At 55.3% G+C, this 19,329-nt stretch overlaps 10 protein-coding genes across 10 annotated transcripts; 4 read left to right on the top strand and 6 right to left on the bottom strand.

Moving 5' to 3' along the window:
* Window positions 1–258: 258 nt before the first annotated feature.
* Window positions 259–3,909, bottom strand: amdX (putative C2H2 transcription factor (AmdX); the record flags this gene model as incomplete). The annotated part of the gene is made up of 4 exons (XM_056979832.1): window positions 259–350; window positions 408–2,542; window positions 2,671–3,760; window positions 3,816–3,909. The coding sequence occupies 4 exons, from the start codon at window positions 3,907–3,909 to the stop codon at window positions 259–261; spliced, it is 3,411 nt and encodes a 1,136-aa protein (XP_056832875.1).
* A 944-nt stretch (window positions 3,910–4,853) lies between these two features.
* Window positions 4,854–5,495, bottom strand: N7510_007906 (uncharacterized protein; the record flags this gene model as incomplete). Its single annotated transcript, XM_056979831.1, has 2 exons — window positions 4,854–5,033; window positions 5,436–5,495. 2 exons carry the CDS (start codon window positions 5,493–5,495, stop codon window positions 4,854–4,856), a joined length of 240 nt encoding a protein of 79 aa, XP_056832874.1.
* A 138-nt stretch (window positions 5,496–5,633) lies between these two features.
* On the bottom strand, window positions 5,634–5,906 carry N7510_007905 (uncharacterized protein; the record flags this gene model as incomplete). Its single annotated transcript, XM_056979830.1, has 1 exon — window positions 5,634–5,906. The coding sequence occupies one exon, from the start codon at window positions 5,904–5,906 to the stop codon at window positions 5,634–5,636; it is 273 nt and encodes a 90-aa protein (XP_056832873.1).
* Window positions 5,907–6,241: 335 nt separating this feature from the next.
* N7510_007904 (uncharacterized protein) lies at window positions 6,242–6,517 on the top strand (the record flags this gene model as incomplete). Its single annotated transcript, XM_056979829.1, has 1 exon — window positions 6,242–6,517. The coding sequence occupies one exon, from the start codon at window positions 6,242–6,244 to the stop codon at window positions 6,515–6,517; it is 276 nt and encodes a 91-aa protein (XP_056832872.1).
* Window positions 6,518–7,104: 587 nt separating this feature from the next.
* N7510_007903 (uncharacterized protein) lies at window positions 7,105–7,584 on the top strand (the record flags this gene model as incomplete). Its single annotated transcript, XM_056979828.1, has 2 exons — window positions 7,105–7,348; window positions 7,466–7,584. 2 exons carry the CDS (start codon window positions 7,105–7,107, stop codon window positions 7,582–7,584), a joined length of 363 nt encoding a protein of 120 aa, XP_056832871.1.
* A 559-nt stretch (window positions 7,585–8,143) lies between these two features.
* Window positions 8,144–10,159, bottom strand: N7510_007902 (ribosome biosynthesis protein RRB1; the record flags this gene model as incomplete). The annotated part of the gene is made up of 3 exons (XM_056979827.1): window positions 8,144–8,342; window positions 8,652–9,906; window positions 9,961–10,159. The coding sequence occupies 3 exons, from the start codon at window positions 10,157–10,159 to the stop codon at window positions 8,144–8,146; spliced, it is 1,653 nt and encodes a 550-aa protein (XP_056832870.1).
* Window positions 10,160–10,629: 470 nt separating this feature from the next.
* On the top strand, window positions 10,630–11,899 carry N7510_007901 (Spg1/Tem1 GTP-binding protein; the record flags this gene model as incomplete). Its single annotated transcript, XM_056979826.1, has 4 exons — window positions 10,630–11,284; window positions 11,336–11,628; window positions 11,677–11,751; window positions 11,801–11,899. The coding sequence occupies 4 exons, from the start codon at window positions 10,630–10,632 to the stop codon at window positions 11,897–11,899; spliced, it is 1,122 nt and encodes a 373-aa protein (XP_056832869.1).
* Window positions 11,900–12,492: 593 nt separating this feature from the next.
* Window positions 12,493–14,691, top strand: N7510_007900 (uncharacterized protein; the record flags this gene model as incomplete). Its single annotated transcript, XM_056979825.1, has 1 exon — window positions 12,493–14,691. The coding sequence occupies one exon, from the start codon at window positions 12,493–12,495 to the stop codon at window positions 14,689–14,691; it is 2,199 nt and encodes a 732-aa protein (XP_056832868.1).
* Window positions 14,692–14,939: 248 nt separating this feature from the next.
* On the bottom strand, window positions 14,940–16,834 carry N7510_007899 (uncharacterized protein; the record flags this gene model as incomplete). The annotated part of the gene is made up of 7 exons (XM_056979824.1): window positions 14,940–15,197; window positions 15,252–15,871; window positions 15,935–16,073; window positions 16,133–16,287; window positions 16,342–16,429; window positions 16,493–16,687; window positions 16,748–16,834. 7 exons carry the CDS (start codon window positions 16,832–16,834, stop codon window positions 14,940–14,942), a joined length of 1,542 nt encoding a protein of 513 aa, XP_056832867.1.
* Window positions 16,835–17,067: 233 nt separating this feature from the next.
* On the bottom strand, window positions 17,068–17,400 carry N7510_007898 (uncharacterized protein; the record flags this gene model as incomplete). The annotated part of the gene is made up of 1 exon (XM_056979823.1): window positions 17,068–17,400. One exon carries the CDS (start codon window positions 17,398–17,400, stop codon window positions 17,068–17,070), a length of 333 nt encoding a protein of 110 aa, XP_056832866.1.
* Between the last annotated feature and the right edge of the window lie 1,929 nt (window positions 17,401–19,329).

Genomic DNA, 19,329 nt, shown 5'->3' with positions numbered 1-19,329 from the left:
TGGACATATGAGGATATAAGAGGGCCAGAGGAGAAGAGTGTGTGAGAGGGTGTGTAGGTAGGAGAAATGGCAAAAAAAAAAAAACGTTCTATGGCATATTTCGACCAGAGGGGGTATCGAAGATCGAATCGAAGGGAAAACAAGTGTTTTGTCGAAGGGAAAAGGAACAAAGAAGTGGACTGGACTTTCAACAGCATCATAAGCATCGAGACAACGCGTTGCACATGCATGCGGGAAAACACGGAAAGAGTTGTTTCGTTATTGGTTGGTGTTCATCATCACAGAGTGCTCGGTGCGCTCTTTCATTCGCATGGCTTGGGCTTCAAGGGAACGGGCCATTAGTTTCGTCACTGAGCGAAACTGTTAGGACACGATTGCAGGATGAGAGAGGGAGGGGAGATGCCTACCTGGCCAGACAGCAGCTCGATCCAGGATGCTTGCTGTCGCAATCAATATTTTACAACCGTATCCTCCCTCCACGACGCTGGGTAGACGCTGCATGACACTCAGGGCAGACATGGAGTTGCCATTCTGCACTTGACGTTGCATCTTTGTCTCAATGCTGTTCAGGATCTCTTTGATCTTATCCACGAGCTTGCAATCTTCATCTTCCAACAGCATAACACCGGGAACCTGAGTGAGATCGACATCGTCACGACCCAGGATGCCAAGGTAGGGACCGACCCGTTCTTGGACGGTGGTGATCCACTCAGCCAGAACCTGTGCGCAGTCGAAAGCACACATCGCGCATTGGATGGGAAGCTCCCGGGACGAAAACTCGGCGAATGTGTTACCGAGTCGGTCAGACATGGAGATCGAGTCTGCGGCGTAGAAGGCCGCCTTGCGCAGGTGCTTCTCACGCTTGGACTGGCCCGTCTTGTAGACACTGGACAAGGACTGCATGGGCTGTTCCTGAGTCGGGGTCTTGGAAATTTCCAGACCCGCGACGCCCAGGTCTGCAATCGAGTCCCGTCGTGCATCAAGAGTGCCGGTGAGTGAAGGATCCACCGTGGTATTGCCGTCTGCATCTCCCTGCTGGAAGACCTCTGTGCCACGTGCAAGCTCGTCTGCCATGCCGTTCCAGTCCCGCTGCCAGAATGCTTCCTTGCAGCGGCCGAGATTGACAAACAGTCGCACGTAGGCAAGGTCGAGGAGAGGAATGCTGTCCGCAGACAATGGGCCGGCTCCGAATGGATTCGGGCGCTCCAGACTGTGCACTGGGTTGCTTGCCCAGGCAGCTTGCCAAGCGCGCAGCGCAGGCTCGATGTGCGATTGCATGGCATCGGTCTCTTGCGCCGTCCATTGCCGTCCCATGTGCCGTTGGCGGGTTTCCCAGATGTAATTGTGCAGCGAGTAGATCAGAACGAGACACCCGTAGGTACTGGGCCGATTGTCACCGGTGGAAAGATCGTCGGGGGTACCTGCGCTGAAGAAGAGGTTTGAAGATTGAGTTTGTTGCTCTCGTTGGCTGGCGGTCAAAAGAGAAGTCAACGCCGCCGAGAAAGACAGGCCCTTCTTCGCAGCAGCCTGTCCGCCCATCTTTTTCCACGCCTGAGGCGACTCGGCAGCCCAGAGGTCTTCTTCGCAAGGGAGATCAAGCCGAATTTCGGAGTTGGTAAGGGCTGGCGCGTGGTTGTATGCAGAAACCAGGAAGCTGGACAGAACGAAAATTGCATAGAGGGTACGTTTCCGCTCCTCAACAACTTTCCAGTTCAACCAGTCCCTTCTCTCCTTTGGTTGGTTAAATGATGGTGACATCCAATTATCCGAATTGTTCTCCCCCGAAGGCTGTTGTTGCCCCCCGTTGAATCCAGCATTCAGGTGATCTTGTGGTAGATTCTTGGGGTCCAGGTGATGTGTCAACTCGGCTGCGCGTGCCAGACTCACCAGCGCCGCACAGTGCGTGCTGGCGATATCAGCGGAGGTCTTGTCGCCACAGGTGTGGCCATAGATGACGTTCAAGAGCATGGCCTGCACCAGCCACAGTGGGGTGTTGTGGACGGAGTTGTCGCGAGTAGAGTTCGAACGGCTGCTGAGAGCAGCAGACATGTCGGCCTTGCGGCGCTCCTCGAGGTATAATTGTATCATCTTCTTGGCGGCCTCGAACAGGTCCTTGGACGCGGTCGATTCATACTCGTACAGCGCGCCAATGGACGCCATAGACAGAATCAAACAGCCGCCGCCTCCGGCAACGCCGGTGGAGCTGAGGTTCAGGTGTCCGCTTGGCGTGCGGAGATTGCTGGTGTACTCGGGAGCTTGAAAGTTGAGGGTCGGGATGTGGAGGAAAGGCACGTGGGGGTGAAAGTACATGATGTAGGCTGAGATATATCGTTGCATGTCCGAGGTGCTGGGTAACTGACCGGTACCGTTGAAGCCAGCGGAGCGGGCGAAGAGCTCACGACTGTTCAGAAGTCCACTTGCGGGCTGAGAATACTTGCGATGATTGAAGCCAGTGGGTTGCGCCATGCTCGCTAATAGAGCCTGTCGTGTGGAGTCTGTAAATGTATCCGTTGATGCGGGGGAATGTTGACTTCGTAGGGCACTATTCGGGAAAGCCACGTTGAGAGGATTAGGTTCTCCGCTTGTTGCCATTGAGGATGAAAACATACTCTGCGAATGTCCTCCCACGATGGGCTGGCCGACCGACGTCATGGAAGGGGGGTGGCATACGTCTCACCAAAGGGATTATTCTGGGCCATCAGGGACTTGGGCGACACCGTCTCCGGGGGAATTCCCAATTCATTCAGGGCCGTCGGGGAAAAGTCAATCGAAAACTGATTGGCCGCTCCGGAGGCGTGGGCGGGAAAGGGGTTATGCCAGCCATTGGAGATGGGAATACGGTTCGAGCCCTCGAGCATGGCCTCGCTCACTCCGCTCTGGCTCCCCGTGCTCATCGCCGACGGGGACGACTCGTCAATGACCGAGTCATTCCCATTGCCCAGGGCCATGGCCGCATCGAGCCCGTTCATCCAATCGTAGTGCATCTCCTCGTCCATCAGGTGGTCCGTGGCTGGATGCATGCCGTGAGCATGGTGACCAAAGGGAGACGTGGGAGAGTCATTGCCAAATCCCTGTGGAGAGCCTGCGAAGTGCAGCTGCGCCGGGTTGATGGTACTGCCATGACCCATGAGCATACCATCCATTCCCAGGTCGAAGCTGCCATAGACGGGTGCCGTCCGCAGGCCGCCAGACATGTCCATGGGGAGGCCAGACGTCTCGAGCTTGGCCAGGCCATTCATCGGTGGGTGTCCAGAGCTGTAGCCATTGTAATCTACACTGGAGCTAATGGAAGCAGACCCAATGCTGGGGTGATACCCATGACCCGGTTGACGCTGCTGGGTACCGGGATGACCCATCCCCAGAGCGGCTGCATCCACATGACTGATGGTGTTGGCCCGGGGCCGCATCGACGACGAGGTGCTGACAATGGAATTCTTGCGAACCCGGTTGGCATTGGACGCGGCACCCGTGCTCTCGCGACGCCCATTTCTCGGGCGCGATGACGGCGTCGTGGTCATGTGCAGCTTCTGCTGGTGACGGAGGAGCAGGTCCCGACGGGCAAAGCATCGTGCGCAGTCAGGGCACTCGAAGGGCTTCTCCTTGGTGTGCGAGCGCTCGTGGCGCTTGAGATGCTCGAGCCGCGCGAAGGAGCGGCCACACGTGGTACACACATGGGGCCGCGGCTTGTCTGTTTTGGGAGGCGGAATGGTCCCATTGGCGCCGTTGGGTTCGGCCTGTTTCTTGCTGTCCTTGGTAGAGGCTGCGAAGGCGGTGTTAAGATTGTGTGGTGGGATGAGATGTCGGGTCATACTCACCAGGCATGCTGGCGGGGATTTCCTTGATACTGGCGAGGTCTCCAACTTTGTGAGTATGATTCAATTCCTGACCGACCATATCGTCTAGGAGCATTCTAATTATTTGTTTCGCTCTGCCCAGGCGTTAGAAAGACTGGCTGGCGGAGGCGGTCGTTCAAATGATAGACCAGTGCAAAAGAACGGCGTTGTCGGAGCGGCGTGGACAGTTACACAGTCAAATGGCGCATCAACGACTGCGGCAGGACGGGAAATGACATCAAGTCAGCATGGTTCTTGTCTGATCGAGACCGATATCGTTGGCCCGACCCAGGGTAACGGGCCAGGTTATCAGGGGAGAGGGAGGACCGGTGGCAATGAACGGGCACCCACCCAAATTGGAGAAGCAGTGTTGACAGGAAGAGAGGACCTGCGGCCTTGGTGTTGGGATGTTTTGGGGGGGATCAAAGGAGCAGTGATTGGGGATTTGGAGATTTGGGGGGAGAGAGGGGAATGAACACGAGGGTGCCTGGCTAATGTCAGGGACATCGATCTATCAATCACTCACGCCGCTGGTGCTCTTGCGGGCGAACAATCAAGACGTACTGGAAAGTGGAAGCTCGCACGGTTTTCCGGATACAAACTCGTTCACCACACCCGAATGGTCCGACCTGCAAGCATTCGAGCGCTGGATAAGCCGGAGATAGCCGAGGAGGGAGAGACAGCGATAGCGGAGGCAATTGTAGATAAGACGATACGCCGAGGACCAGATGCCCGGGCGATGAGATCAGGGGGGACGAGAGAAAAGAGGGCGGATGGGGAGGGAGAAGAAAGAAAGGAAAGAGGAAGTTGAGGTTCCGCGCAGTTTGCCTCTTGCTAACTCCAGGAGAGCTGGATGGCATGGTCCTCCCTCACTCGCTCCCTCAACCCTCGCCTGTAACCAACAACCGGGCGGCGTGGGTGTAGGGGTGCCGGCAGTGGCGGTTAGGCCACGCCGGGTACTTGGGCGATACATGCGCCCGGACCAGCCTATCTGCGTGGGGCGAGTCACTGCAAGGTACCTCAACCGCCACGCTCCACGCTCGGGGCGTGACGGTATCGATACGGCGCCGCGAGGTGGAGCCGGGAGACGGGCTTGAGCATGGACGGGCCAATGGCGACCCGCTGATGGGCCAGGGTCTTACTGGATGCGGCGTAGCGGAATCTTATGGACACGCACGGGCAGCCCGCCAGTTCCTGGGGCTGGTGGGTGATTGGCTGTGGGGATTACGGAACTCCGGGGTGATAGAGAGTGACAAGATAGTACGATTCGGCGAGGGATTCTCGACTTGATGACCGTCCCTCGGAGGGCTCTGGGAGTCGTGCGGGCTCGCCATGTTCTGTCTGGCGGGAAACACCCTGACGACAATACGAGCATCGCACTCCTCGTGACCGATGGTTACAGACAAGATCGTCGTGGGGCAGCCTCGCGGCTTGTTCGCTTCTGGGGTGCCGATACGCGGTGGCCCATGGATAATGGTTGCCGGATGCTGTGACCAGGTACATACTGTAATGTGGCGGATGGATCCGCAGGACGGATTTCCCTATGCGCCATTATTTTTTGTGGGGGAGAGTCTGGGGGATTTCCTGGACTCCGGAACTCACCCTGTAAGGAATCCACATGGCACCGGGGTTGCTTCCGCCGTGGTTGGGCGGTGGCAACATTCGAGAATACACCAAATCCCTCGTCCGGCGACGGTGGTCAACCCCAGACGGTCGCCCTTCCAGAGCTGGTCCAGACAGGGTGGGCCATGCGCACGTTGTCGCCCGCCGTTTGAGTTTAGTAGTCCGGGTGGGCATCGACTAATTGGCGACAAGCCGACCCGTCGTGCTATTATTCGATGCGGCTGGATCGGAGGTTACGGCGACGATCCACGACTCCCACGCCCGCACAGACGTCTCGTTTGCAGACTCTAGCGCCTGCAGGTGACCCCGAGCAGCGACAAATGAAACACTGCCAGAGGAAGCCAGCGTAGGGAGTCCGCCCGGCTGGCTTTCTTCCGCCTGACCTCCAGCAAAGCCACTGGACAGGAATTCTGCCGATGCAGGTCCGGGGTGAGGAATAAGAGTGGGCATTAGGATCCTGGCGCAGCAGTCATCGACCCTGAACGTCCCGCCCCGAGTCCCAACGGGGGTCACCGTCTGCGCCACTCACGATCAAACTGGAGGAAATTAGAGGAGAATCCTAATTCTCCGAGTCGCACAGGGCCAAAAGATCGCCGGGGGGCCAGTGCAGGACCCTGGGCGCAGAGCTACGGAGATCACTGTCTCGGAGGACAGAACTACAGGAGAAGACACGAGGAAGTGGTGACCTGGTGGCTGTGATCTTCTAGAGCGCTGCCAGAGATGAATGCGACGTCTTCTTGCGGCTCCAGGATTCCTTATGACGCAAAGGTCCGCGGCGAGGAAGCATGTCTCAACTCAATCCTGACGGGCCCCTTGTCACTGGCCAGCACGGATCAGGCCGATCCGACGAGACCTATGCGGCATCCGTCAGGCAGAACCCTAGACGAGTGACTGGCACGCCCAGCATGATTCTGCCGCGCAGAGGATCACGGTCTGCTTGCATGACAGGATCCTCCGCGCCAGACGGTCGATCGGTCGGTGCCCGGCCTCGAGTCGAGGCTGGAACCGACGGGAATTACATCCAGCGCGAACTCAATCCTCTCAACTCCAACCCCAAATAAGCAGAGGCGCCTGTCCACGAAGGGTAAATCGTCGGGATGTAGAATGGATGGACATCAATGTATGATGATGGAAGTGGAAAAGGCTCCCGCGTATGTGATGTCGGGTCGAAGCGCCAATCGCCCTGGCTGGCCCATGGCAAGGGCGTGGGGGCCGGAATAATAATGCGTTGCACTAAGCTCACGACATTACTGGTATCGACAGGACCGGGGGGTGGATAGGCAGCAAGCCACAATAACAATGCTACAATCCAGCCGACTAACTGCAAACGAGTGGAAACCCGGAGCTTGGGCCCGCGCACATAGCTCCGATGCTCACTAATCATAGTCCCTGTGCCGACGATCCAGAAAGTTACCGTCGGGGCAGCCAGGATGGGCGGCTGGCGAATGATCAGCCGACCTGGAAAGCCACAGAGGTAGGATGTGGTGGCGAGCTGTGCTTGTTCTCCCTCGTGCTGGGAGGCCGTGGGCGCTAAGAGCAGACTTGAAGAATGTATTCTTAGCACGCTCCTGTTTCACCGTCTTATCTGGTTCTGGTTCTCACGGTGTAAGATAAGATGATAGTGGGTAAGACACAATCCACAATCACCATGGCGCCATGCCCCAGCAGAGCCCGTATCGACAACTATCATCCACGCACCGGCAGAGATGCGCCGGAGAAAAGCCGAATCCCACCGTTTAGCCGGTTTATCTGGATTGCCACTACTCTGGAGCTGTGGTCCCGGGTACAGCGCAGTAGCGCCGCCAGATCTAATGTGATGATGCGCCCGCCGCTGGGTCGTGCATTAGCTGTATTGTTCGATTACACCGGTGAGAAGAAAACGGTCGGCGCATGTAGGAAAGCGGTTGCGCTGCCTGCCTGCCTGGTACCTTACGTAGATAATGCAATCCATCGGTGCGCGCAAGACGCCGGGCAGATAACTAGCAGATGTTCGATCTATTCTGGTACAGGTCTAACCCAACGACACCTCTTTGCCAGCCGGCGCAACGGCTGTCCCCCCAGCACCGAGTACTCGTGCCACCTGCGAGCCAAGCGCCACCAGAAAGAGCACATTGCATATGCTTGTTGAAGGTCGGGAAAATAGTCGGCCGCCTCCCTGCGACTCCATCCGATGCAGGTCATACTGGCTGGCGGCCACCGCGAGAGCGCCATGGATACAAAAGTATGTATTGGTCAACAAATGACAGCACAGCGACTCATTCGCCACAGGCTGCTGATTAGCTAGAATCGTAAGCAGAAAGGACCACATCCCCATCCTTCGAGGATCTTCACCGAGTGAGACCGAGCTCCCATCCATCCCAACCCAGCCCTGCACGTACGATCTGCCACTTTCCTTGAGCCGACTGGCCCACGCCGGCCGCTGTCGGACTACAATTTCAGACTTTTGCACGCTGCAGCATCCCTGCGGGTAGTTGGAGTGTACATGATGTAGTTACATGTACAGTACTTGCAATCAATGTCCACCACGGCACTAGGCTGTTCTGGGCAGCTGGATTGCCCCTCCCCCCACCCTGCCCTCGCTCACTGGCGCTGGCGACCTCGGCGATGAGCTAGCGGGCGGAATTAACGCCTGATATCATTCCGCATATCGTGGACGGCGGATCGACTGACCCTGGATGGATGGATGCTTACAGCAGAGGGTTCTGTACTGGTGTCCTTCTAGGTTGGATGTGGGACTGGTAGGAGGGTAGGAGGAGGCCGCTGCTGACGGGGGTCGAAAGACTGGAGTGCATGATGATGTTCTTTCGCTTGGCCCGCTGCTGTGAGATCGAAAATGGCGTGCGATTGAGATCGGGTGATCCTCGGTTCAAGGTGACTTCATATGGTCTCACTTACAGTGACCATTCTCGTGCAACAAAGAGTGTACAATGGAGGCGTGAATACGATAGTTTATTCTCTAAGTACGCGAGGTCTTTCCACCCCGGGAGTAATGACAAGATCTTTTGGCCGGAGACGTAGCATCTCGCACGGCAGGCGGCATATGGTATTGATAAGCAAGAGCTCAAGAATGGTATATTGAAAGGGCATGGCACGTAAATTCCTCTCCGTGCTGGTTTAGACACTGATGGTCTTGAAGACACTGCATCACGGAACTGATTAGCATTCGCCCACAGCCTAACACGGCGGGATACATACCTGAATCCATTGCCACCAGTCGCCATCAGCGTACCCGGCATCTGGGCCTGCCAGTGCACCTCCTTGACGGACTCCATATAATGCACGAACAGCAGCTGTGACGGAATGTCGGCCATGGCCACTTGCCGGCTCTCCTCATCATCCAGCTCCACGGCCAAATCCCACAGCGTGACCGTGTTGTCTGCGGAACCCACGGCGACGACACTGTCGTCCGATGGGTGCCATTCAATGCTCGTGACGGGCTCCTTGTGGAAGTCAAACGAGGCGACCGCCTGCGAGGTGATCTGGCCCGCGGCGTTGGGCTTCCAGTGCCTCAAATCCCAGACGGCCCATTGTCCGTCATCCGCGCCCGTCGCGAGCAGGTGGAAGGTCTGGTTGGACCAGCTCATAACGTTGACATCCGTCTTGGATACCTGCACGTCGACGGCAGGTTTGCGCGATTTGGACCGCACGTCCCACACCTTCACGCTGCCGTCGCTGCTTGCCGACGCAAAGACGTTCCGCTCGTTCGGAGACCACTGCAATTCCTCTACGGAGGAGGTGTGGGCCGTGAATGGCCGGGTGTCGGTCACCCAACCGCCGCCCTCGGTGCGAGTGGTGACATAGATCAATCCGTCATTGTCGCCGGTCAATAGCTTGCCCAGAGGCTGCAGCGGAGACCAGTCCAGCGCGTATCCCTCGGATTTGTGCATCCGGAGCGTAGAAAGAGGTTTCGAAGCGGAAGGAGGGAGGACGGTGCCGGGGACATCAAAGCTGGCGAGGTGCGAAGTAACATCGTGGATCAAGACCTGCGAGTTCTCCAGCATGGTAGCGGTCAGGGTCTGCGGCGGTTTGGAGTAGTCCCCCGATTGCGAGGGTGTCTGGTGCGAGCGAATGCGATTGGTCGTCGACCCCAGCGGGATGGATTTGTGCTCGAGAATCGGCTCGCCCATGTCATCGTCTGAGTCCGACTCGCTGTCAGAGTCTTCGCCCTCCTTCTCCATCCGGCTCAGTCCGCTCATCTTCAGCACCATCAGCTCGTTGTCCTTTGCCCGGCCGCCCTCGGCTTGTGTGCCGGTGACTGCGTAGACCGTCGCGGGGTATGTCTTGCGGTTATCGCCGAGGGTATCGCGGACGATGTCGAAGGACAGGCATGGCCACGGTGTGCTCAGCGTGTGTAGCATATCGTAGGTCGAGGGATCGGGGGAGAGCGTCTCGCCAGGGCCCAGTTTTGTCCGGCCGGGAATAAAGGTCTGCTTGTCGACCTCCATGGCCTCTGCAGGGTCGAGTCAGTATGAGTTTTGACCCGCAATTGAATTGGCACACCTACCCTTCTCTTCCTCCTCGCGCTCTGCATCTGGCCGACCGTCGACCCCGGCCTCCAAGATCTCGTCCTCGCTCTCGAACTCATCCTCGAACTCGTCCTCGAACTCCCCCACCTCGTCCGGGGGCGCGTCGGCAATTGGGCGCCCGCCCGCCTTGAGGGCTGAGGAGTGCTCGTCGGCAGCATCCGCCGCTCTCTTAGACATTGTGGTAGTCGGTCCCGCCGGAGCAACAAAGAAAAGGTGTAGAGTAGAGTATGTGAATCGTGGATGTCCGATAAGAACTTTTTTTCGCGGGTTTTCGAGAGAGACGACGCTAAGCCTATCGGGGCCTAGTGCCGGTCGTGCCCACCCTTGGATCGGGTCAAGCTGAACTGTTGTTTGCTCCTGTCGTCGGTCCTAGAGTACTATAGGGGTCTTGGTTATCGACTTTCGTCTTGTTCTCTCCCTCTCCGTCCCTCTTTCGACCATCGACCATCCTCTCGCTCCTTGTCAATCCCGAGGTGCCACTTTCAACCGCCGTCGTACTCGGTACCTGACCTCCGCGCGAATCGACCACGCTCCAGGTCTCGACGGACAATTCGAATAAGCCTCCGTTGCATGTGTTGCTGAGGCTCTCTTTGAGTGGTGACTGTTGAGACTGGTATGCCATCTCACCCCCTCCTTCGACTCCCATCATGGTTACTCTTGATACTGACCGGACGGGCTGCGACAGCGAGGTACCGTCATCCTCGACACACACGACGTCGACGATTCGCAATATGGACGCACCGCAGCAGCCTGCTTTGGAGACTCCTGCGGTTGCGGAGCCCTCGCAACATCTTCCCGAGGCTCGGAATCCGACTCCTCACGTGCAGCCCTCCCAGCAACTCTCGTCCGAATCGCCAATGGAGCCGCCTGCGCCGGTCAATCTCAACGCCGGAGTGACCTCGGGGGAGCCACTGATCGAAAATGGGAGCGCCAACAATGGCTACAACAGCGACTCCAAGGCACACTACCACTCCCAATCCACCGATTTCCACCACTCCGCTCCCGAGTACACTGCACAAGAAGTCGACCCATCGACACGCATGGCCTCCTCCCCCTCTCTTCCTTCACAGCCGCAACTCCATGCTACATCTCGTCCCGGATCTGGGTTATCCAGTGGTCCGGAACGGCTTGGCGTTTCTCAGCCTCAGTCAGCGGACCCCAGCCAGCGACAGGCGTCGCAGGCATCGAAGAATAGCGTGGTGATCAAGGTTGGCATGGTCGGGGATGCTCAGATTGGCAAGACCAGTCTGATGGTCAAATATGTGGAAGGCAGCTGGGACGAGGACTACATCCAGACTCTCGGTGCGTGATTTGGTCCGTGAAGATAACATGGGCTGTCTAACCGTGCTGCAGGGGTCAATTTTATGGAAAAGACCATCTCCATTCGCAACACCGAAATTACCTTCTCGATCTGGGATCTTGGGGGCCAGCGCGAATTCGTCAACATGCTGCCCCTCGTGTGCAACGACGCCGTCGCGATTCTGTTCATGTTTGACTTGACGCGCAAGAGCACGCTGAACTCGATCAAGGAGTGGTATCGCCAGGGTCGGGGGTTCAACAAGACTGCGATCCCGTTCTTGATCGGTACCAAGTACGATCATTTTGTCAACTTCCCCCGCGAGGACCAGGAGGAGATTTCCATCCAGGTAAATGAGACTGGTCCCTACCAAGACGCTGTTGGCTGACCTATCCAGGCCAAACGATTTGCCAAGGCCATGAAAGCCAGTCTGATCTTCAGCAGCACCAGCCACAGCATCAATGTCCAGAAGGTGTGTCGGATCCCCATTCTCTGTCGCTCCGTTGGCTCACTCCTCCCAGATCTTCAAAATCGTTCTTGCCAAGGCCTTTGACCTCAAGTGTACGATCCCCGAGATCGAGAATGTAGGCGAGCCCCTGCTGCTCTACAAGTCGGTGTAGGGCTGCTCTGTTGATGATTATGTACATTGGGACGACGTGATGTTCTTTTCTTTTCTCTGTTTCTGTCTTCTACCGCATCTCCCCGGGCCTGTTGGAATCCGAGGCTTTTTCCCCTTTCTCTTCCCTGTGTACCCTATTTCTTTCCCGTCCATCCATCTGCGGCCGTATGTACCCTGTGTCTCTTCTGTCGTCCCAGGCGTTCTGGAGTTCGACGGAGAGAGCAATCAATCAATCAACTGGAAATACCACTATTGTCGTAGATGTGCCTGACGCCGATCCGTGGTTCAGCCCTGTCGGGGGGAACGGAAATCATACTCTCTCGGTCCTGCTGCCTATCCATCCTTCCCTGGCATTGGTTCCAAGCATTCTTTATGTTCTTCGTTCAAAAATAATCCTGGTGTTCGTGTGCTGTCGGTGGTGACTGGCTGGCCGATCAACCACTTGGGCCCCTTCACGCGGCTGAGTTTCGCCCCGCGCCTCGCCAAGCCCCAGCTTGTTTGCTGATTGCGGCGAGCAGGGTCACCGGCTCTCTCTTTCTTCCATCGGTCTTCTTCTCGAGAGTCATCTCGGTGTCTGTCAGCCAGCCAGTCAGTATGGCAACGGAGGAGCCGCAGCTGGGCTCCATCCAGGACCGCATCGCCGCCCTGAAACAGGCACAGCAGGCCCATCCTGCGCCCGGCCCTGGAGCACCGATCTTCCGGCCTGCCACCACCGAGCGAAGCAGATCGGCCAACAACCCGCCCGCATACAACGTGGCCGGCTCGGTGCTAGATCAGCCATCTGTCGGAAATCAACCTGCTGCCGCACAGGCACCATGGCCACTCCTGCCGCCGCCCTCGATCACGAGATCCGCGAATTCCCCGACGCCGGACCTGAAGCCTAAGAAGCCCCCGCCGCCCTTGCCGACACGCAAATCTGGGACTGAACCCCCTCCAGCTCCTGCTCGTCCATCGTCTCGTCCCGCGCTGCCCGTGCGCCGTCCTACGGACCAACACCGGAGACCGTCGTTCGAGTCGATAACTTCTGATACATCCTTATCAACGGTATCGACAGTCGGGCGCGGGGCATCAACAACTTCTGTTAACTCGACTGCTGGTGGAAGTCGAGTCAAGGCTCCGGCATGGGGAGAGTCTGCGTTGCCGCCACTGCCTCCCAAGCGGGAAAAGACACAGGACAACAATGGCTTTATCATGCCCCCTCCAGCGAAGCCCAAGAGCAAGTCTAGTCTCAGTAGCCTCAGCAGCAGTCTAAGCTCAAAATTGAGCTTGCCTTCCAGCAAACAAGCAGAAGCCAGAGAGTCTTCTCCGGCTCGTCCCCGTCTTCCCTCTCGCCCGTCTCAAGACCCCCCACAGAGCGAAGAAGCCCCCGCGCCTCGACTGCCGCCACGTCCTTCACCTGCAGGGGAAATGCAAAGAGCAAACGGAGGAACGGATGACGCAAGACCTAGTTTACCGGCCCGAAGACTTCCTCCACCGTCTCAAGCCAGTATCAAGGATATCCGTCAGTCTGGGTTCAACAATCCGAGGCCGCCACCGAGACCGAACAGCACGCCTTCAAATGGAGCGCCACCACCTATACCTCATTCTACGCGCCCAGATCTTTCCAAGATCCAAGGAACAAAGCCACGGTCTCACGGTTCAATTCCATCATCCACAGCAAGCCCGCCAGTTGCTGCCGCGTCCTCAGAGACGGAATGTCTATTGTGCCGGGACTTCACAGGCCCAGATGAACATGCAGCTCAGTACCCGCGCCAATCTCTTCCGACGCAGGATCTGGCGTGGCTAGCAAACGAACTGACTGCGCCATTCCCATCCTTGACCGACAAGGCCAGAGCGATATTTACCTGGCTACACCACAACATTGCGTACGACGTGGATTCCTTTTTTAACAACTGCGTAAAACGCCAAACACCGGCCGAGACTCTGGCCAAGGGGCTGGCAGTTTGCGAAGGCTATGCAGGGCTGTTCGCTACACTAGCTACCAATGCAGGGCTAGAAGCCATAGTCGTCTCCGGACACGGAAAGGGGTTCGGCCATACCGCCCTTGCACCGGGTTCTTCGCTTCCGCCGTTCGAGGGCAACCACGCCTGGAACGCCGTCAAGATCGACGGGGGTAAATGGAAGCTGCTGGACTCTTGCTGGGGCGCCGGCGCCATTTCGGGCAAAGGCAAGCCATTCACGAAACGATTCGAGCCAGCTATGTTCTACATAACGAACGACGAATTCGGACAGCGACATTTCCCCTCGAACAAAGACCATTTCTTCCGCGATGATGGGCGTCCCAGCATTAGCTGGGAGGAATACATTACCTCCAACCACGAAAACCCAGACGGCGTCGAGCCCCTCCTCATCTACAGCACAGCCGCAAAAGAAACCATCGGCCGACGCACCTTCCGTCCTGCAGGCCGTCAGATCTCCATATCCAACACCCAAAGTCCCATCCGCTTCCAATTCGGTCTCCTCTGCCCACACTGGACCCTCGCCCACCACACCCGCCTCATACCGAACTTATACATGCTAATGATCCATGGCGTAGATGGACGCAAGGACGAAAGCCTGCCGTTCACGCACGTCCCGGGGTCGGGCCCCGCAGGCGGCGGCGAGTACTGGTACGTCGATGTTCCGGATGCGCGCATGCTCGGCGCGCCGGGCCAGAAGCTGCAGCTGGCTTTTTTGACTAAGCTTGGGAATAACGATAATGCCCGTGGAGTCTCGGCCGAGGAATACCTGTCCTCTGTCGGGAGGACTTCTATGGGGTGGTCATTTATCGCTGAGTGGGATCTTGTTAGGTAGGGGGAACAGTTTGGCTTGGTCTGGAGAGGGGTTTGCTCTCCTGTATTGCATTATTATGATTGGACATAGCATTTCGCATGAGTATAGAAGTAGCAAATTGGATCAGAAGAACCATCTTGCTCGCATAATGTTTTGCATAACATACGAGAGGATATGCAATTATATAAATCACTAACGCCCGAATTTCGAATTTTCATCGCCAGCCGCAGCTATGTACGCCTTACCCCAAAATATACAAAGTAGTTAAGCTAGGTCATATGGTAAGGAAACGTCGGGTTTTTCGTCAGGCTCCCCGATTCACTAGTGGGTGAGAAGGCAAAGTCGAAGTGACCAGAGGATGTCTGGGTCGCAATTTCTACATCCTCGTCGCTATCCGGTGTTCGTCGTGGCTGGTCGCTCAGTCGGTGAATAGGGGTCAGCGGCCGTTTCTCTCCTTTCAAGAGGCTGAGCCAGGCTCGACACATTGAGGATCGAAAAAAGATAGCAATAGCCAACAGGCCACTCAGCTGAGCGCCGAAAGGTCAGCCACCGAAATACTCGAGATAGAGAACAAGACTTACTATCAGCATGTACAGAACAGCCCATAGTTCTGGCTCATTAGGTCCTAAGGTTGTGGCGAGTGAAAGGCATGGGTTCTTATCACCATTCGACGATTGTAGGCATTCGAACCATACGCGTCTATCTGACGCTGGATAATCGTCGAATTGGCGCAGCTGCATAAAGACAGCAGCTAGGAAACAGACGTATATTAGGATCAGGACCGTAATTAGGATGGCTCGCCACTGCATCTGCACAATCTTCCTAACTCTCGACGCTGTTCGCTGTGCGCCGAGGACACGTTCTTCGTCGGAAGACGGGGTATACCCCGACCAGCGGAGCTTTTGGCAGTTGAACCACGGTCTGAGGATGAGGATGACACAATACGTTATTGTGAGAAGTTGGAGGAGCAGAGAGATAATAGAGACGCTTAGTAGAGGACCCCAGAAAGTTGCTTCGTCGTGGTGGGGGATCAAATAGCAGATTCTGCCGAAGGTGTATTGGACACCACTGATTGAGAGGACGACGGCGACGAGAGCAGCAGATCCAAGGAAAGTGGTGCCGAGCGAGATGTATTTGAATATCGAGCCGGGCTTGATCTCCCAGCAGACTGAAAGATGTAATGCGACCGATCTGAAGAAGCCTACTCATAGTTAGCACGGCTTAGCATGGTGTTGAAGCGCCATCATGTTGAAGGGTCTCTCACAGCTTAGAATTACTAGCCATGCCCCGAAAAATAGTGTGACTCCCACTGCAGCACACCTCGCGTCATTCCCCATATCATTCGGAGTGATTTCATTATAACATTCTTGAGGCTGGCCCGCGGAGGGGATGATAAATGCGATCTGAGAGCCGAATTTAGTCTCGACAGAATCTCGAATGGGTAGAGGCATGAAATTTATACCGTGATGAAGATGAATCCAATCACCGGACTGACAGTCAGATAATGGCGGTCTGTCACGTTCGCAGGGAAGATCGCATAGGTGAGTAGTAGCCAGACCAGCAGGATGAGAACAGGTATGCTGGGCCATAGTGCAATTCGGACATGATCAGTGAGCCCTAGATGGTGTGAGCTCACGATGAATACTTATTCAGGGTTGCGCAGGCTCACACATAACATTTTTCCACCTCCAATGGCTGATAGGACATGGAAGGCAACACGACAGTTCTCCAAACTGTTCACACCATCGACTTGAAACAGCTATTTTTTGTTAGCATACAGACACGCCTATGCTGACAATGCGACGTATGGGGGGAAACCTACCTCCTCCAGTATTTGGAAAGAGCGATTCATCAATAAACGGATGCGCGCAAGACGAAGCCATTGGAGAGTTTCCCGGCGAGCAATTGGCCGCTCATAATTAGGTATCAAGCCTTGTTGAGTGTCAAGGGCCGCGATTAAGAAGGTGAGAAAGAGGATGGCGCGCAGGTCGCGTGCGACATAAAGTCCTAAGAAGAACTAGCCAAGATCACGATCTGAGCACCGGGTTGGTTAGCCAATGGTTCATCACATCCAGACCTCTGGAGCTTTGTCAACCATGACGGAGAACGATCTGACCTTGTTAGGATCAGCAGCCTCTTTCCTTCGATGGAGGACATGCAACATCGACGAAGTGGCAGGAGGGCTTAGGAAGGGCAAGAAACAGGCTGTAATATTAATATTTAGGCTCCGAGGCACTATTTCGCCTGGGTTTGGACTTGTCTCGTAACGGGTTAATCCATCCCCGCAAAAAATTTCCCCTCAAACCTATTGTTCCTGGTGGAGTTCGGTTCGCAGTCCGCGGTAAGATGAGTTTCGAAGGACCCGCTCATTAGCGTGTAAAGTAGCCACGCTAATGGTCAACCTGACAGATGCTGGGTCCGAAGATTCAGGACAGCAGTTAGCTCGCCCCTCCCCCGGCCGCTGCCCACCGATCGAAGTCTTTCTGATCCATGTTTTCCGATGTAGGCACCGAACAACGAAAGCATATTGACGAAGAGGAGAAATCGTGCGAGACTTTCTGAATTGGGTTTCTCGAAAATTACTTGATTTTGCGTATCTGGCCGGTACCCACACCTAGCATGTGCCCCTGACAGGGATTCAGCGCGTTCCAGCTCGGAGCGCACGAGAGTCCCTCGAGCGCCACCGGCACGAACCCGTTCATCTTCAACCCTGGTTCCGCGGACCGGCATGTGGGTAGGGATGTTCAATAACAATGACTTCAGGTACCAATTGTCTCCACTACCAGTTCCCTGATGCGAACCTTGGAGTTGATTTATTAATTATCGTGATGATCCGATTGATTAACTAGCCTAAGCCCTAGCGTTTCGATTAGCGCACGCACGAGTATAACAGACCTCGTTCTAGGCACCTAGACCCGGTTTTCCGACTTTTTCCATAAACCTCATTGAAAACTCTGTCTGTCGATCTTTCCATCGCCATTGACCGGGGAGATTAGCCGTTCCATCCCATCTACGCTAAGCCGAAGTTTAACCAAGACCACTCATACCAACGAGAGGTGTTGTGTTTGCACCCGACGACCTGAAGGTGATCTCGGTTTTCGATCTTCATTAGTCGCAGGAGTGTGAGAAGTAGCAACAGTCGCCTGTGATTTTGAGGTCTTCTCCCTACAGCCGACTGGCTCTCGTATCTTTAGGTTTGCTAGTTCTTCTAATCCCTGAATCCTTTGCCGCTGTCTCCCGTCGTGGGGATGTATTCGAGGAGTACACTAGTCTCGGATTAGCGGAGGCGTCCACCCACCCTAACTCTAAGCATCGCCGTTGGGTACCCTTCTCCCCGCTCAGACAGCCGCATGGAAGAATGCCTTCCTTTTTCCATGTCCATCCATAGTGTTGTCCTTAATGCGGAGGTCCCCGCCGTAAGGGATGTGGGGCATTATATTGACTGTATCCATGGTTCCTTGACTATGGCCAAATCGTAACCGTCTCCGAGTCCGCAGATCCCAGGTCCACCCTTAAGTGTTAGGCCACATTTGCCGTAACTTGGTGGAGAAGATTGACTAACAAAAAATGGGACAATTTTCGAGATCATCGATGATCGTGGTTGTTGAGCATATACAATATTTTGTAGAAGGGCACTTCCGGTGGGGGAATGGACCAAGACAACAACGGAAGTTCCAAAAGTTATAAATCATTAACTTGTCGATCAGACATGTAATAGGAAGGTAAAAGAGACAACTGTTGTCCATGTAACGGCCCAATAACATCGTGCTTCTCCCAACATGGCGCGCCCTTAATCATGATAACGACATCTGGCAGGAGATATTCAAAATGGCGCATGGCTTTTCCAATCACCTCCTCACTCAGCCCATCAGAGCACGAATTCCCCGGGTCTCAGTATTAATGCCGAGGTTGTAGACAACCTTCAGGACAGACAGGGACGACTCCTTGTCCAACCCCATGACAATAGCTTAGGAACTCCCATGGACACTTTACCGATGCTGGGTTATGACACGCGCAGACAAGAGGAGCCGAGTTGAACATACTCAGGTTGGGTGTTAATAAGGAATTTCTGGAGACGGGGTAGGAGGAAAGTTGGCTATTTTGAATTGATCTAAACAAAGTGTATATATATGCCGTGAAAGCCACAGGTGTCTGTCTCTTTTTATATTCTTCCAGGCACATTTAAAACGCCGTTAGGTTATGTTCAACTAGCGAGATGTTTCCACAGTATAACGTTTAGGATAACTTGCAGCATGACCGTCCATATATATTCCTTGACTTTCGAATGCGACCGATCCTCCATACAGGGTAACAAACCTGTTTTGTGAGTCGCCGCCTGCACCTGGGGTCTTTTCAGTCCTCTCCCGGACTTGGCGACATAGAAGCGAAGTTCCCACTGGGCTAAAATAACCATTCCTACATAGCTCGTTGCAGGCTTGGGTGGACCAGTAAATGTCGACTCAGATGGCTGAAAGGCTCTATTATCTGAGAGAAATTTTCCCAACGAGAAGTAGTATTAGGATACAAGACAATTCTTGCCACGGGCCACATTGCAATTCAATGCAAGGTCAACATTGATAATTCCAAAGGCAAAGTCTGTTAGATTCATGGCTTCTGACGTTTTCGATGATACTCGACTAAGCATGACATAGTACTAGT

The sequence above is a fragment of the Penicillium lagena genome (assembly GCF_028827675.1).
Source record: "Penicillium lagena strain IBT 129212 chromosome Unknown utg000005l_segment0_segment0, whole genome shotgun sequence".
NCBI classification, from domain to species: Eukaryota; Fungi; Ascomycota; class Eurotiomycetes; order Eurotiales; family Aspergillaceae; genus Penicillium; species Penicillium lagena.
The sequence above is the reverse complement of the archived record's forward strand: the minus strand, read 5'-3'. Positions and strand labels throughout refer to the sequence as shown.